General features: G+C 48.3%; 1 protein-coding gene across 1 annotated transcript in view; it reads left to right on the forward strand.

The window, feature by feature from the left end:
- The window catches only part of ecd (ecdysoneless cell cycle regulator), a 31592-nt gene extending 17872 nt beyond the window's left edge, over positions 1-13720 (forward strand). Inside the window, exons 10-13 of the mRNA XM_089586698.1 lie at positions 1466-1704; positions 2589-2663; positions 6554-6789; positions 9917-13720. Of these exons, the coding sequence (XP_089442824.1) occupies positions 1466-1704; positions 2589-2663; positions 6554-6789; positions 9917-10138 (772 nt within the window). The 3' untranslated portion in view covers positions 10139-13720. The remainder of the gene's footprint in view (positions 1-1465; positions 1705-2588; positions 2664-6553; positions 6790-9916) is intronic.
- Positions 13721-17193: the final 3473 nt, after the last annotated feature.

Here is a 17193-nt window from a genome sequence, read left to right on the forward strand (position 1 = left end):
TACAACGACATCGCGTAGAACAGCCGCACACAGTTTTCAGGGATGCTCACTTTAAACGTCTGTTTGGAAAGCTTCATCTCCAGCCGGAAACGTTCCCGACTTAGGCCCGCGAAAACCTCGGCGCTTGGAGTCGCGTACGAAAATTTAGGGACGCCGCAGTCGCAACTGCCACACTTCTCGGCCACGTCGTATTTTCCAACCTGCCGCACGCTTTCCGCGTTCGAGAGCAAACTCCCAGCCGTGTAGCTGTTAAGGTGCTTGCCCATCAAGCTAAAACATCAACGCTCCGCGGCAAAGCCATAAACCACGATAACTATCACGCTACCGCAAATCCCGGCACTTGACAGCAACAACAACAAAAAAAAAACGAGCTGGAGATGCTGATGGCGATATAGATAGCGAAAGCTCGCGGCGGAGGAAAACGATGATGATGATGATGATGAGCTTGGCCTTGGGCGGCGTCTGGAAGCTCCTGTGCACGTGTGTGGCCTCCGCGATCAAGCGCCCGTTGCGCGCAGCCGGAGCCGATCGCGGAGGCCTCGGCGCGTGCATTCCGAAAGTTTCGGTGCGGCCCTTACACGGATCTTTTGTTTTTTTTAACATTTTCTTCGCGAAAACGGGGTGCGGCCCGTACACGAGTGCGTTTACGCGGTGTGTTCAATTTTGCGAGTCGAAAAATTTCCGGAAATTTTACCCCGCGTAATAGGCGCACCCCGAACTTTGAGCCGGATTTTCTGGAAAAAAAGTGCACCTATTATGCGAGTAAATACGGTATGTCCAACTCTTTGCTGCTGACATGTGCTCTTTAATGGAGTGTCGTGATTGTGATGTGGGGCTGCAAAATGAAAGGAAGTTGATAGTCACGTAGCTGGCGAGCCGAGTTTTCTGTCTCATTGTAATGGGGCCTGAATCCAGCTTCTGTTCATTAACATTTTTTTGTGCAGTGTAGCTCGTGCAAAGGCTCTTCAAACACATTTTAGAAACTTACCCCGTACATTGCAGCATTTGAACAAACATACGTTGAGAGCAGACGTTGAAGCAGAGATGCTACATGAGGAACCCTATTGAATTTGAGAATGACACTGTGTTGCACCGATTTCGATCCAAACAGAACCTAAAGTGGCGATGCAGGAGAGCTCAGGGTGCACCATATTCAATGCTCTCCGATTTAATGAGTGTTTTAATCACATCTGTGATGTGGGTGTAAGGTAGGATACATGACTGGTATTTCAGTATTTTTTTCCTGTGAGGTGCATGATAAGTCACTGCCTGTCCACCTGCCTAGTGCTGCCTTGGGGCTACATCAGGGTATTGTTGTAGCCTCAGCAGAAGCGTAGAGGTTGATGTGTCCCCTGCAGCTGTGTTGATGCAGAACACTGTGAAACTAGCCGACGCCCCTTGTACAGCTGGGTCTGTCAAACTTGTCAAGATGACTAGCCCTGACATAGAAAAACTTATTCTTTAGTGCTGCAAGAAAGGATGAAGAAACACTTGGTGCTACCATCGCGGAGAGCCTGGACCATTTCGTGCGCCACGTCTCCGACTACGAAGGAGCTGAGGTTCCTTCGAAGGGGAAGAGCAAGAAGTCTCAGCCGAGCCAAGCCAAAAGCCAAGCCAACAGCCAAGCCAACAACCAATCCAGCAAGGGCGACACAATCGACTTTGACGCCGACCGCTTTGTCGAGGCGCTCGGAGCCATTCTCGGTGAGCTCGGCCTTTCGTGATGTGAAATTCCACGTGTGAGTTTTATTTTGATGAAGAGGGCAGCTTTTGGAATGAAGTCACAGGATTTAACTTACAGTGTTGGCAGACAATTTCCTTTTGCCTGATTGCAAGTTTCTTTATTATCTTTTTTTTTTTTTGCGATGGCAAAGGTTTCTGTCTGTCTCAGGTATCATTTAGAAATTGGCCAACGGTACCCGAAGGAGAGCATAGTTGAGAGATGTGCGCTTTCTAAGGGCTCGCCTAATGTGATGAAAGTCTTGCAAGTGGTAACTAGCAGTACAATGGGGACACTATTTATGCAAAGCACTAGCCAGTGGTTAGGTATGTAGCCACAGTTCTTGTGATAAAGAATGGAATATTTATCCAGGTTCTCACTTGTTCTCAATGAAGTTTTGACACCTTCACCTAGTAAGGTTCTTGCTTGCTGGCTTGAGCCATATGTGCTGTTGTTACTGGTTGGAACCAGCAACAACAAAATTGTTTCTATCGTATACTTGGGGCGAGTCATTTAGGTGGGTCCTTGTTACCTTGATTCTGTCATTTGCTGTGCTTGTCACTGAATCCATGCGTCTAGTGGTGGCACTAAGGCCAGTGACACCGAGTGAAAGTGGTTGGTTCTCAAGTAGAGTTTAAGTAAAATTGTGATATTATTCTGGTTGTGATTGGCTGATTGTCACAAATCGAGAATAATGCCCAATATATTGTTGTTGGCTCTCAGTAATACGAGCTCGAAGGAGTTCAGGCAATTTGTTCGCACCATGTGTAGCTGTTATCAAGGGGTGGCTTTGTAGTCCACTTGATGTGGAGCAGCTCAAATTGCGGAGACACCAGTGTAACATGCCCTTTATATTTTTATCTTTCAGATTTTAAGCTTCCTCCTTCAGACGATGAGTCAAGTTCTTCCATGAGCAGCTACGGAGATGAAGTCGACTCTCACGGTAAGGTTGCTGGAGAAGCGAGAAACAGTAGCAAACGCAACTGACTACTTTTTAGCTCGTTTACTATTTTTCTGGTAATTAAAACTTTGCACGCTGCCACTAGTTTGGGGATATGCATTGAAGTCTTTAAAGGTGCAGTGAAGAGGAATCTGAACTTGTATTTTTGCTGCGGGAACTCAATCTACGCATTCTGAGCATTCTTAGAAACTTTGATTTATTGCCCTGTGCAGCCGATTTCCCTAATTTAGATCGGATTAACGTCCGGCTCCCACCTTTTTTTTTTTTTAATTCCGTGCAGACAATGGGAGGAGTCGACCAACGCATGGAGTGCCTCTCAGGCAGTTGCGTGGCGGCTTTGTTTTTCGCTTTTGTTTTGTTTCTTTTAGGTTTCCCTGAATAAATAGATTCAGTCAGAGACTACATAGCTGCAAATTAGGCCCACGGAAATATAAATACGCATGGACTGTTTGCTTTCGCCAATCACTACGTATCACTCCGCTGATGGCAGAGCAGCAAGCTGCCACGGGACTTGTTGAAAGGTTGGTCGACTCTTCCCACCATCTGCAGGGAATTGAAAAAAAAAAAGGCTGGAGCCGGGACGTTTAATCAGATTTACATTAGGGAAATCAGCCGCACAGGGCAAATTCGGAGATTCCAAGAACGCTGGGAACGTTTAGATGGAGTTCCAGTGGTAAAAATACGAGTTCAGATTCCTTTTCGGTGCACCTTTAAGAGTTCAACGAAAGCCTCTCCTTACCGCATCACGGCTTCCACTCAAGTGTATTGGAGCTAATTATTCTGGAGTAGTGTTTGGACTGTGGATTGAGTGCAGGAACGTAGAATTGCACCATGCTGGTCTGTGCTGGTCACGTCTGCCCCAGGTGTTTTTCCTTGCTGGAGGTGACCTGCACAGCTGTAGATTCCTGGCTGAAAGTTCAAAAGTTGTCATTGGTCCTGTTTTTTAAAAACTTTTTTTCTTGTGCTTGTCCTTGGTATGTGCTGTTGCACTTTATCTCCTAATCACTTACCGTAATACCTATTTGACCGCTGCACAAAGGGCAGAAAAGATACCATAGTGCGCTGCAGTGCTTTGTAGTGTCTTTAATAGTCCATCGCTGTTCGTTTTTTGTGCCTGTTCAACTGTAGTTGAATAGTCATGTGTAATCAACTAGCCCACTGCTTGTCTTGGACTTACTGTTGAATCAGGTTCGGAGAGCGTTAACACAAAATTTACTAGTTTTCAAGCTAGGTATTTTTTCCGTATACTGGCCACTTTTGCTTGTTCGCCAGGGTTGCTGAATTGAATTTCTGTGCTGATTCTTGCAGTAGGGGGGGCTCTGAAAATTTGAAAAGCAGTTGTGAAGAATGGTTTGTTTGTTTGTTCTGAGGCTTTGCATTGTTTGTGGAGAGTGGGAAAAAGATGCTTTACAAAAAAAAAAAAATAACTGGTACCCCCAGTGCACTTGAGGGGTGGGGTTATTTCCAAAGGTCTTCGGAAAGATAAATGAATGAGTACAGAAATTCAATTCAGCAACCCTTGTGAACCAGCAAAAGTGGCCAGTATATGGAAAAAATGCCTAGCTTGAAAACTAGTAAATTTTGTGTTAACGCTCTCAGAACCTGATTCAACAGTAAGTCCAAGATGAACAATGGGCTAGTTGGTGACACATGCTTATTCAGCTACAGCTGAATTCAGCTACAGTTTTTGTTTTTGTGCGGTAGAAGTTTGCAGCACATTTTAGTTGTAAATACAGTAATCGCTCGTTATAACGAAACCGCTTTACTCGAAATATCGCTTTATTCGAAATTTCTTCCGGTCCCGACCCAAACGCATGCATTTTAAGCCGCATTACTCGAAGCGCACGAAGAGCTTGACCCGCTTAGAGCGAAGTGGCGAGCGGAGGCATCGGCGCCGCCGAGTGTAGGCATTGCCGCCGCGGCGGCGACCCTTTGCGCATGCAGTGTCAAATTAATACTGCCGACGAATTATACTCATGCAGGCATAGAACAGGCCACAAAAGTCCCATGATCGATGACCTGCCTAGTAACGGGCGCCAAGAGAGTGCCGAGTGTCCCCTGCTCAGCGGGGCCAAATTCCATGGTGCAGCGCGCGCCCGAACCGTTAATCTCGGTCGGAAGCGCATTCCTGGTGTTCCCCGTGACAGAATGCACACGAAAATAAAGTTTTCCTCGCGCTTTGCGATGCCAGAAAACCGCGGTGTCTTGGATGCGGAAAAGTGGCCGGTTATGCTCGATTCGCGCCATTCGACTAGACAAACGGTCTAAATGCGTGGTAGGGTGACTGGATTTTGTTGTTACGGCGGGGACACATATGCGATAAGAAAGTACGATTCACCACGGCGCGAAGTTGCGAACGGCGCCGCAGCTCGCCGCCTGCGTCCAACCTGCTAGATGTCAACGACGGGCCGCTCGCGGCAAACGCAACGACGGGAAGCGGGAACCAATGCGAGTGCGGAGAGCGGCAGCGTCATGATGGCGTAGGCGTGCTCCTTTGAGCCGGGCCGGCCTGCGCACTGCCGGTCTCGATGCGCTCGCTCGATCGCGCGCGTCGAGACCGGCCATGGTCTGCCAGCATTGATGCCGGCCGCCGGCGTTTGAAAACACGATAGTATTGTTTTTTCAAGTTTATAGCAAGCCCTGGGATAGATTAATGTAAACAATGCATCATTTCTGACGATCGTTGACCAATACCGAGTTGCTGGTAGAGATGATGACTGCGATACTTTGGTGCTGCTCCTGCCTGATGCGGTTCGCCTGCTGTCTGCTAGCTCCATTGCTGAAGACGTTGCGGAAATCTAACTTATCTTTTATTATGGGACTAGTTGACAGTAAAGGCGTGCCGAGTGTAGCGCCTTTATTTGAGTGCTGACCAGCCCCGAAGCGCTAACAGCTGCGGCATCGATGCGAAACCGGCTAGGCTTAGCGGCGACCAGGGCAGTCAGGAAGCAGCGCGCAGTTTGTCACGCGGCGTTCTTGCAGGCGGCGTCGTTGCCGAAAGCTCCGCTCTTGCACAGGCATGCTGTCGTTGCTCGAATGAGTAAGCCGAGCCTGCCGGCCTGTCGATCGGCCTGGATCCATCTGGATCACAAAAATGAGCTAAAGCTTGTTCTTGATATAGATAATAAACTCTGGTATAAGAAATTTGAAAACTGTATCATCTTTGAGGATCGCTGAGCAATACTGAGTTGCTGGTAGAAGTAACAAATGTGCTACGAGCAAGTTTTGTAGCGAAAGCTAAATTTAGGCCACGAACTTGCGATTGCGCTGTGGCAGTGCTCCGAGGAGGCACAGAGACCGACCTTGAGCTGTTGCCTAGCAACCGCCGCAGCTGACGGACGCTGCGCGGCGTCATCCACCGGCTTCCTCGCAGTTGTGGCGCAATTAAATCTCGTCTGTTTTAGCTTTTTTTTCGAGCGGTCGCTTATATCGAATTATCACTTATAACGAATTTTTTCGCCGTCCCGCTGACTTTGTTATAACGAGGGATTACTGTAGGTGACAGTACAGCGTATTGGGCTAGATGGTGAACGTGCAGCTTGCAGATTTACAGTAACAAAAACGAAGTGTAGGAACGAATAGACGACACATTGCCCGTGTTGTCTATCCTTCTCTGTACTTCGTTTCTGTTACGCTAAATCTGCAAGATGTAAATAGGCTCTCTGATCTTTGTTTACAATTTAGTGCCATTGAGCTACCGCGGCGGGTCTTATGCATGAAATGGGAGGCAGTGTAGGCTAAAGTGAGTTCAATAGGTGTAGATTCCTAGATTACAGTGCCAAGGAAAGAAATGGGCCTTTTTTTTTTTTCAAACCCTGTCCCCCCCCCAGTAATCTGATCCATGGTCCTTGTCTGAACTGCGCGCCTCTCAGATCGCCTGGCAGATGTCATCAACGGTGGCAGCGACAGCTTTGACAGCGACGATGACTTGGGTGGGTCTGGCCTGGACCCATCGCACCTTGCCCTGGACATGAAGAGCTACATGGAGCTCATGGACAGGGAGCTGGCGGGGACCAACGTTGGGCTCAGCTTTGAGCGTCAGGAGCCAGCAGCCAAGCCGTCGGTCGGAGGGGAAGCCAAGGCGGACACTGCGTCACCGTCTAAGAAGGTAGGAAGACTGCATGGGCGCGTTCTAGTTTATTTATTTATTTATTTACAGTACCTACAGCGCCCAACGGGCATTATTGTAGGGGGGAGTACAGAAAAAAAGGGGGTTTGTTCTGCCATAGCATGCTGCTATACTTGTTCACTCGAATACAGTCGCCGACCAATTTTTCGCACTCGCCGGGACCCGAAAAATGATCAGAATAATCGAACAGTTCGAAAAATTCATGAAACAAAAAAAAAAGTGACTTTTCTAGGAAAACCGACACTCAAAATTGTGAAAATCGCCGCTCACCATGTTCCGCCTACAAGTGATAATATTAGACTCTATCTGAGTCATAGTTATGCTTTCGTCATGTCCGCACCCTCTCGCATCATGATACTAGATAGTGCGATGTGACCGCAATTCATGCCATGAATGAATGCACTCACTGCGTGAAGCAAGAGCAGTCAGTTTGCTTGGGGCAATGACGCTCGTGTCAACCGAGCGGTAACCCCCGCGAGCGCCTCTAAATGCAGTCGTCGTCCCCCCCCTCCCTCTCTACAGCGCGTGGGACGTCGTCCAAGCCGTTACGGACACTGCAGCTGTCCCACTGTCACGTTGTACCATTTTCAATGCGATCGTGCGCTGTCTGTAGGCCATCTCAGTGGCAACGGAGAGCATCCCATTGTCTTGAATGGCAACGATGGAAAACAAATAGTGAAGCCTATCCAAGCTAGTCCGTTGGTTGTGACAGCAATGCCCACTTGCATCTACAGTAGAACCTCGTTAATTCGAAGTCCATTGGACCGCGAAAAATCATCGAATTAACCGGGTTTTCGAATTATCAAAAATCGACGAAAAAATGAGAAATAAACGTACAAAACATGGCTGCATCAACACTGCACCTTTATTTTGCCTGAAAAATGGTCACTTGAAGTAGTCATCGATGCATGACTGCTTGGCGCGGTAGTTAGAGGTGCGTACATACTCCGACGTTGTCGGCGCGCGGGCGAGAGCCGGTCGGTCGGATACATCAGATCGGCGACGCTACGCCAGGCGCTCCGACGCGACTGCTACTTGTGGCTGCGGCAGGGGGGGGGGGGGGGGGGGGGGTACGCTCGCTCTTCTGCCACCCTTTGATTGGGGGCACTGCTTGGAGCGGAGCTCCGACGCGAGCGCAGAACGTTCTTCATTCGACACGCCACCTGGGAGAGGAGGCGAGTGGCGAAGGGAGTAGAGGGGAGGAGTGGCGCGGGAGGCGTGCGCAGTGCATTCTGGGTGGGCGGCTTCGGCGCGCTCGGCGCGAATTAGTAGAGACATGCTCCACGGTGCGGTCAGAGTGCGCCGAAGCCGCCGGACACGTCCACGGTCATAGCCGTGCCGCGCGAGCGCGCGCTTCGTCGGAGTATAAACGCGCCTGAACACAAAACACGTTTGATCGTGGCACCGAACAATCAAAACACTACGGGCAGCGCCTGCCACGAGCTAGACAAACAACGGAAACGGTGCCAGAAAAATTGTTACCTAGCGGCACCTGGTTGTTGCTTTGTCAACTAAAGCTAGCCTCCGAGACTGGTAGTCGACTGTGCAGATTGCTGAGGCACAACAAACCACCGGAAACCGAAAGTTGATTTACAGTGCCGCCTGGCTGCCACTCCGGCAACTCAACTATACTGGCCTCAGAGACTGGCAACGCATTTTTCTTTTCACGGATCACGGAGGCCATGGTTTAAACCTACGTATTATCCGGAGAGGGGCGCGCTGGCTGTTCAAATTATCCGGCAAATTTTGCATGGAAACTGTTGGGACTGCCGAAAACCTTCGAATTACGCGGGTTTTCGAATAAACCAAGTTCTAATTAACGAGGTTTTAGGCTGAAATAACAAACTTTCGGTTGGAAAACGATCACCACAATATTTTTGGCGCCTATTTCAGTTAGAAAATTCAAACTTTTAGACTCTGCAAAGTCCGAAATATCAGTCGTGAAAATGTACACGTTCCTATGAGATGCGCGACGGTTCCTCAGCGAAGTCCGAAATATCGCGCTAGTCCGAATTATTGGAGTCCGAAATACCAGTAGGCTACTGTAAATGTAGTACTAGATACTATATCAGAAACTATACCAAATATGCTATATATCTGATATACAGTCAAACCCACTTATAACAATATTGAAGTGCCATGGAAATACCATTGTTATAACCAATAATTGTTATAACAGGGTTGTGCCGAAAAAAATAAAAGATGACAAACTTTAGAGAATTTATTGACAGGAAGGACCTGGAGGGATTTGATTGTTCTAATGCCTGTAAAAGCTTCTTAATTCGAACTTCAGGAAACCGGAACAGTGTTCACTGATGACCAAAGCACCGCCATCACTGCGCCACCAGGAGCTTCGCGCACCTCCACGTCACAGGAATCATTCTTATGGGAAATTCAAGAAGCATGCAGAACTAAGGCTGCGGTGACAGCTGACAAGAGAAAAAAAACGGCGCTGGCTGCATGCACGCGCACTGCACAGACTGATTTGTGGTGTGCGTAGCCAATGCAGCAGCTCTCCTGACGTGATGACGCCTGCCTCTTTTGATATCGTGGCGTTGCTGCGCCAGCTTAGTCCATTGGTCGGCCCCACACGTGCACGCTTTTGTGTTGTAAGCATGGTTTTGATGGTGTGGTTGTAGCATTTCCTTGTTTTTTTTTTCTATAATGGTTGACACTCAATTACCAGATTTAATTGTTATAACCAATAATGTGCCTTGACAGCATTGCTATAAGCAGTTTATTTTACCATAGAACACATGGCAAAGCTGATGGTGCCATGACTGACCATTGTTATATCCGATATATTGTTATAACCAGTATTGTTATAAGTGGACTTGACTGTAGTTTATCTCGTAGTTTGCAACTGCTGAGACCAGTTTGGAAGTTCTGTGGAACTTCTACTCTACTTTAGTAACAGTATGGCCCTTTGCATAGTGTTCTCTCACCACATTAAGTACCAACAACCAACATTTACTGCACAGCAAAGGTGTAAATGCAGATCCCACTTGTCTGTCACCTTTCCAGCCACTCAGGTGATTGTGTACTAGTGCTGCCATCTGTGGAATGCATTGAGAAACATTTTAAGGTGTCCGCATCTTCTCAACAGGCCAAGAAGGCCCCGCGGGCCACGGCTGAAAGCCTCGACGAACTGGATTCTGATGACGACGAAGAGACCGGCGGTGGCGACGGATACCGGCCCGTTGACGTCAACCTGACGACACTGAAGAACATCCTCGAGTCGTACAGCTCTCAGGAAGGGCTGCCCGGTCCCGCCGGAAACTTGCTGTCGGCCATGGGAATCAGTGTGCCGCGCGATGAGGACGCCTAGTGACACAGACTAGACTAGTCTGCACCAGTGACTGCTTACGCTACGTGTGGCTGCAAGTGATGCGGCTTTATCCATTGTATCGTGTCAGAAACCGTGCCTAGGTCATAAAGTGCGGACTTTTATGTGCTTGGAATTGGAGAGATTGCTTCAGACTGCCCGCAGTCTTTACGCAAGCAGCTAAGATGTGCCGTGAAGTATTTCTTGTGCTCATCATCATCATCATCATCAGCCTGACTACGCACACTGCAGGGCAAAGGCCTCTCCCATGTCTCTCCAATTAACCCTGTTCTTTTCCAGTTGTGGCCACCGTATCCCCACGAACTTCTTAATCTCATCCGCCCACCTCACTTTCTGCCGCCCCCTGCTGCGCTTGCCTTCTCTTGGAATCCACTCCGTTACCCTTAAGGACCAACGGTTATCCTGCCTTCGCATTACATGCCCCGCCCGAGCCCATTTCTTCCTCTTGATTTCAGCTAGGATGTCATTAACCCGAATTTGTTCTCTCACCCACTCCGCCCGCTTCTGATCTCTCAACCTTACACCTATCATTTTCCTTTCCATAGCTCGCTGCGTTGTCCTTAACATAAGCTAAACCCTCTTTGTTAGCCTCCACGTTTCTGCCTCATAGGTGACTACCGGTAAGATACAGCTGTTGTATACTTTTCTTTTGAGAGATACAGTCAAGCCCGCCTGTAACGAACCTGAGTGTCACGCGGCGTCCATTCGTTATATCCCGAAGTTCATAGTAAGTGGACCACAGACTAAAAAAAAATGTTGGTGGTCTGTATTTTTTACAAAATTTACAAAATTTATTTCTTTGCAAAAAAGTCTGTGATGCTCGTCTGTTTCTGCAGTGTAGATGCAGTGAGGGCAGTCTCCAGTTTATTTAAAGCAGAAGTGTGCTCTTCGCAGAGGCCTTTGGCATAGACAAGTTGCCTGAGGCCCTCTATGCAGCCCATTGCGACAGACGTGTTTATGGGTGCTTGCTCCGATGTTTCATCGTCATCCGATTCTTCCACGTCGCTCTCGGCCCGCACTTCAGAAACAATGCCCTCATCCGTGCATGGTTCCGCAATATCAGTGTCTTCATCAGCAGAAATAAAATCGTCCCAACCAATGTCATGGCTTCCCATGTCGGAGTGAATGACAAAACGCCGCCGGAATGATCATCGTCGGAGGCACCAGGCCTGACATCCGGCACTGCGTTGACGAAGCCGGCCTTGCGGAAACAGTTCCACATGCAAGCGGCCATCACCTCCACCCAGGCAGCCTTCACCATCCCAAGGGCTGAATACTGCGAAACTCGGAGTGGCAAGGTAGTGGCCGGGCAGTCAGCAGTGATGAAACACTTTACAATGCTGCTCCTATACAATGACTTAAAGGAACGCATTATGCCTAAATCAAGAGGCTGGACTTTCGAAGTGGTATTGGGCGGCAGGAAAAGTACAGTCACTACCGTCAGAGAAGTTTGCACGTGGTGCACTGAGTAGTTGTCGAGCAAAAGCAGCACGCTCCTGCTTTGCCTCGGCATGTCGCGGTGAAATTCTGAAACTCGCCCAGCCACTCTATGAATAAATCGCGTGTCATCCAGGACTTAGTATTGTGCCTGTAGCGCTCGGGTACACAGCTCCGAAAGCAACGTGGCTTCTTAGATTTTCCGATTACAAAAGGCATGCACCGGTCGCCGTCATTCGTATTAGTGCACAAAAGTACTGTAACGCGCACTTTACTGTGTTTTCCGCCAGCGCGTGACTCCCCTTTCATCATGGCCTGCGTCTTGTCTGGCAGCATTTGATAAAATTATGCCATTTTGTCTGAGTTATACACGTCCTGCTCCGCGTAGCTTGCAATAATGGCTTGGTTTGTTGCAAGCCAAGTGGCAACGTCTTGGTCACTTGCCAGACGCGCCTCACCGACAGTCTATTTAAGAACAATCCCATGCCGCTCTGAATCAATGTAGCCAGCCATTGCCTGGGCAGAAGTCGGAAAAATCTAGCAGGAATGCAAAGTTTTTGGCTTTGCCCAGCATGATTGATCCAGTTATCGGAATGTTGCGAGCCTGTTTATCGAAGAACCACTTGAGCAGCGCGTCCTCTATGTCCGCATAGGCATCCTTCCGGGGGCACTTTCTGTCCGCCGTGTTGGCGTCGGAGCTGGCGATCTTTTCCTTGTTCTTTACAATTGTCGGGATGGTTGATTTTGACATGTTGTACTTCTTCACCAACTCGCAATTTTTAGCACCTTGAGACAGTTCTGTCACTGATCGCTTCGTTGCCATGTCCAGAGCTTTTCGTTTCATGTGGGAATTGCAAGGAAGAGTAAGGAGAGGGGAGCGGAGTTTGGGTGGTCTTGGAGGCCACACGCCGACACTCGTAGGCAGCGTGCGTCGGCGGGCAAAGGGCAGCTAGCTCGCTTGCGAGAAGGAATGCGAAAACAGACCGCATGCTGTGTGCATGCAAAGGGATCGGAGCCCATCGTTATCTTGCATCGGGGCACCGGGTTTACGCTGTGCGTTCGCTGTAACCAATTGGCAGTGCTCAAGGACGTTCGTTATGCGTGCGATTTTGTGCTATTGTAATAATGTATATTTTGGCAGTCGTGCAGGTCTCGTTCGTTTTAAGCGAAAGTTCATCTCAAGTGGGGCTGTTGTAAGTGGGCTCGGCTGTATTGGTAAAGTGCCACTCATGATCTGAGAGAACCTGCCCTAAGCAGACATATTCTCTTACTACTTCGAGCACCTCGCTACCAATTGTGAACTGCTGTTCTCTTGCTAGGCTGTTGAACATTACTTTGGTTTTCTGCATTTTAGACACGCCTTTCTGCTCTGCCTGTCTAGCTCATTGATCATGCTTTGCAGCTTGTCTCCCGAGTGGCTTAGCAAGGCAGTGTCATCAGCGAATCGCAGATTACTTGGGTATTCTCCATTCACAGACAACACGCGTGAGTGGAAGGAACAATAAAGACTAAAAGAGAAAAAGAAAAGTCCTCCACTCATGTGCAAGCGTCCGGTGCGGGCTCTGTCGGGTGGTGCGTCAAGCGAGGATGTGCAGCGAGGAGGCGTAGGCGCAGTCAGTCGCTTTCTGCTGTTACCCAAACCGAGACGAGCGGCAGAAGGCAGTGTCCATGTGGACTTTGACGGCCGCGGCACCCAAGGGAGGCTCCCAGGTCAGGTTGACCAAATACGCGGTGATGAAGCTGGAGGTGGCCCACAATCTAATGCTGCTGGAACGAGGCTGGCACGCAAGGAACGCAGTGTGCCCGGGTCTGGTAGCCCGGACGTCCCTGACAGAGGCCCTCCTCTTCTCTCCTGCACGCATGTGCCAGCCGTGCTTCGTCGTCTTCGCCTCCCCCTGCACCAATGCTAGGTGGTACTAGCTCCTTACACTGACACCCTTCCTTACAGGAATTTTATTGCTGACTGGTGCTTGGTCTAGTGTAAATGGAGCCTGCAGCGTGGGAATGATTCAGTTTCTGCGTTAATAAAGACAAAGTGCTGCATGTTGTATGCTGTACTTTGGATCATGCACTCATGGACACATGCATACTAGTCAATAAATGAGTCACCTTCTCAAAATTGCAACATCCGCATATTTCTCTGTTTCAATAAAGTTAACTCTGTATGCCAAGCAAATGAAACAAGTCCCAGCTGTGTACGGAAACTCCTGGTGGTCTGAATTAATCTGGAGTCTGCTGCTGTGGTGTCTTAGTCCATGATCAGCTTTAGAAAGTTAAGCCATACATGCCATACCCAGCTAGAGTTAATCCATGAATGCATGCATTCCTTGGCATTAATGAATCAAACTCATGATTCAAGAGCCGCCGCGGTGGCTCAGTGGCTATGGTGCTCGGCTGCTGACCCGAAAGACGCGGGTTCGATCCCGGCCGCGGCGGCTGGAATTTCTTTGGAGGAGAAATTCTAGAGGCCCGTGTATTGTGCGATGTCAGTGCACGTTAAAGAACCCCAGGTGGTCGAAATTTCCGGAGCCCTCCACTACGGCGTCCCTCATAGCCTCAGTCGCTTTGGGACGTTAAACCCCATAAACCAAACCAATCATGATTCAAGTCCAAATTTGGGACAAAGTGCAAAGCTGAAATGTGTGGGAACATCACTTGATCTGTTTGCTTTAGGGGAGTGCGAATGTTCGGAATTTGGAATACAATTTTTTTTTTATATCTGTTCGATTTCAGTATTGAAAACTTCTGAAAATATTGAATTCTTTCAAGAAGAGGGAGCAGTAACTGTCTTGCTTCTTGGTAAGTACCTAAACTGCGCTATGAACGAAGAAATAGAAAGTAGAGGGCTACAGATAAATTTCGACCACCCGAGGTTCATTAGTGTGCCCTAACATCGCTCAGCACATGGGCACCTTTTGCATTTTGCCCCTTTCAAACAGAAGCCAAGGCAGACTTTGTTCTCCAGCATGTTTTGAAAGCCTATGGGGTTCTCTGATGCTAAAAAGATTCGGGACTGCTGGACTAGACTGCAAACAAGATAGTGGCATGGTGCAGGGTACAATTTCCTCCTCCCCTTTATATCCCCACCCTTACAGTTTCGGTGCTCTGTACAGGTGTTCTAAACCAAACTGCTAGGTTGCAGGGCCTTAACCTCATAAGGAAGCTGCATGAGGCTTTTAGCAAGCTTGGATAGGCTTTTATTACAAGGTGGGTCAATAGGTCTGACTGGAATCTGATGACAATGTAGCAGAGTGAGTGAGTTAGAGAGTGCATACATCATGATCATCGTTGCAGCCTTGTGTGCTGCATAACCAACCTCTGTGCACCAGTCTACGGGAAAGTGGAATTTGGCATGGAGGCAACAATGCTGACAGTATTCTCAATCCCGAGCGCCTTCTTTCCCTGAAACTGAGAAAAAAAATGTCTGGGGTTCAATGTGGTTTGAACCTAGTTGTACGAGCAAAAGCTCTGTTAAGCATGGTCTCCACTGTATGAAATCAAATGTCAAGGTCAGTTACCTAATGGTCATGCTCATGATCACGTAGTCATACTACCATAGCTTGGGCCATACCATCACGCAGTTCGGTTTGACCTTGTGAGGCATAAAGGTCATTGTTGATGTGGTGCCCACTGTCTCAAATAAAAGGTCAAGGTCAGGTACACAATACTCATGATCATGTGATCATACCACCATAGCTTGGGCCATACCATCACGCAGTTCGGTTTCACTTTCTGAGGCATTAAAGGTCATTGTCAATATGGTGCCCACTGTTTCAAATCAAATGTCAAGGTCAAAGTTCAAGGTCAGGTACCCAATACTCATATGATCACATGGTCGTACCACCATAGCTTGGGCCACAACACCACGCAGTTAAGTTTGGTTTGACCTTGCAAGGCATTGAAGGCCATTGTCTCATTCACATCGAAATTGGGCCGCCGCAGTGGCTCAGTGGTTATGGTGCTCGGCTGCTGGCCTGAAAGACGCGGGTTCGATCCCGGCCGCGGTGGCTGAATTTCTTTGGAGGAGAAATTCTAGAGGCCCGTGTGCTGTGCGATGTCAGCGCACGCTAAAGAACCCCAGGTGGTCGAAATTTCCGGAGCCCTCCACTACGGCGTCTCTCACAGCCTGAGTCGCTTTGGGACGTTAAACCCCATAAAGCAAACCAAACCAAACATCGAAATTGGAAGTTGTACCCCCAGGAGTAGAGCACTAATGGCTTTTGAGCCCAAGGAAGCTAGATACCATCCATCTACCCATCTCAATAGCTATGGTGTGTAAAAAACAGTACTGGCTATGGATTAGTAAACATGGCATTGACTGGAAAAGAAAGAGAACCATGGGTTATTCTACCGGGCTTTTGTGGAAGCTGCTTCCTTAAGATGAGGTCATTTTCTCTGACTGAGGAGGAAAGCCCATCTGCACAAAAAAGCGTGACTGCAGTCCATGGAAGAATCAAATCAAATCAAGTTTATTTCATAGTTACACTACAGTACATGGTTGTGGGGTATATATACATCAGGAGGCCCAAAAGACGAAGAAGTTTGTTCAATGATTTAGGTTCTTTGGAGGAGAAATCCTAGAGGCCCGTGTACTGTGCGATGTCTGTGCACGTTAAAGAACCCCAGGTGGTCGGAATTGCCGGGAGCCCTCCACTACGGCGTCTCTCATAGCCTTAGTCGCTTTTGGACGTCAAACCCCCATAAACCAAACCAAACCAGGTTCTCTCCCAACTCAACGCTCACAAGTGAAAGTACAGAGGTTGACACTTGCCCTTTCTGCTCAAAGTTTTGAGATAATTGGCATACACAGCTTGCATTTTTCTTTTTCCAAGGACAATGCTGCTGATAAGCACAGTGTACTGTGAAAGCTCGCAGTTTTGGTTTGCCGTCGCCACAGACGATGATTTCCGATTAATTTTGATTGAATCAGGCAAGTACTCTACCCAAACGTAATATAAAACAAAACTGGCCGCCAAATGCCACCTTTGTCCAAATATTGCGCCCCAACAAGTGGGCGGTTAGGCCGAGGGAATTTTTTTTCGGAAATTTTCTCTGATTGATGCAACTGTCCGTATACAACTTGTCCTGAAAAATCACATGCATCCACACACATGCAGCATGCTGCAATCAGTCTACCTTTCAATGAGTGAGCTTCTTAATAGACATCAGCAAAAGACCTCTGCTGAATGCAAGGAAATCATTAGTGCAATGCTATATTTCATGTCTGTACACTGTTTTCAGTGTCTTGTGGTGCTTCTCATAAATGCTGCACTGCTTAGTTGTACACGGACAAAGAAACTGGACAAACGCTGAGGTTAAGCACAATCTACCAACTGAAGTTTTATTCCTTGGAACCATTGCCTGAAACACGAGTGCAGCCCATATTTCCAAAACACGGTTATTTTGGCGTGGGCAACAGAAAAGAAAAAGCGTGAGGTAATTGAGGCCTTTCGGATGGTTCCTGGCAAAGAAGAGGATTACGTTAGCGCCCCTTCCATAGCCCTTTCCCGCAGGGAAATAGATATGTTGCGGAGAGACAAAAGACTTGCTTGAGGATCACCCGCGTGTGTCTGTTAAATGCGCGGGGGGGGTGAGTGCAA

This window comes from Amblyomma mixtum, chromosome 4, assembly GCF_055824585.1.
Source record: "Amblyomma mixtum isolate Tamu chromosome 4, ASM5582458v1, whole genome shotgun sequence".
NCBI classification, from domain to species: domain Eukaryota; kingdom Metazoa; phylum Arthropoda; class Arachnida; order Ixodida; family Ixodidae; genus Amblyomma; species Amblyomma mixtum.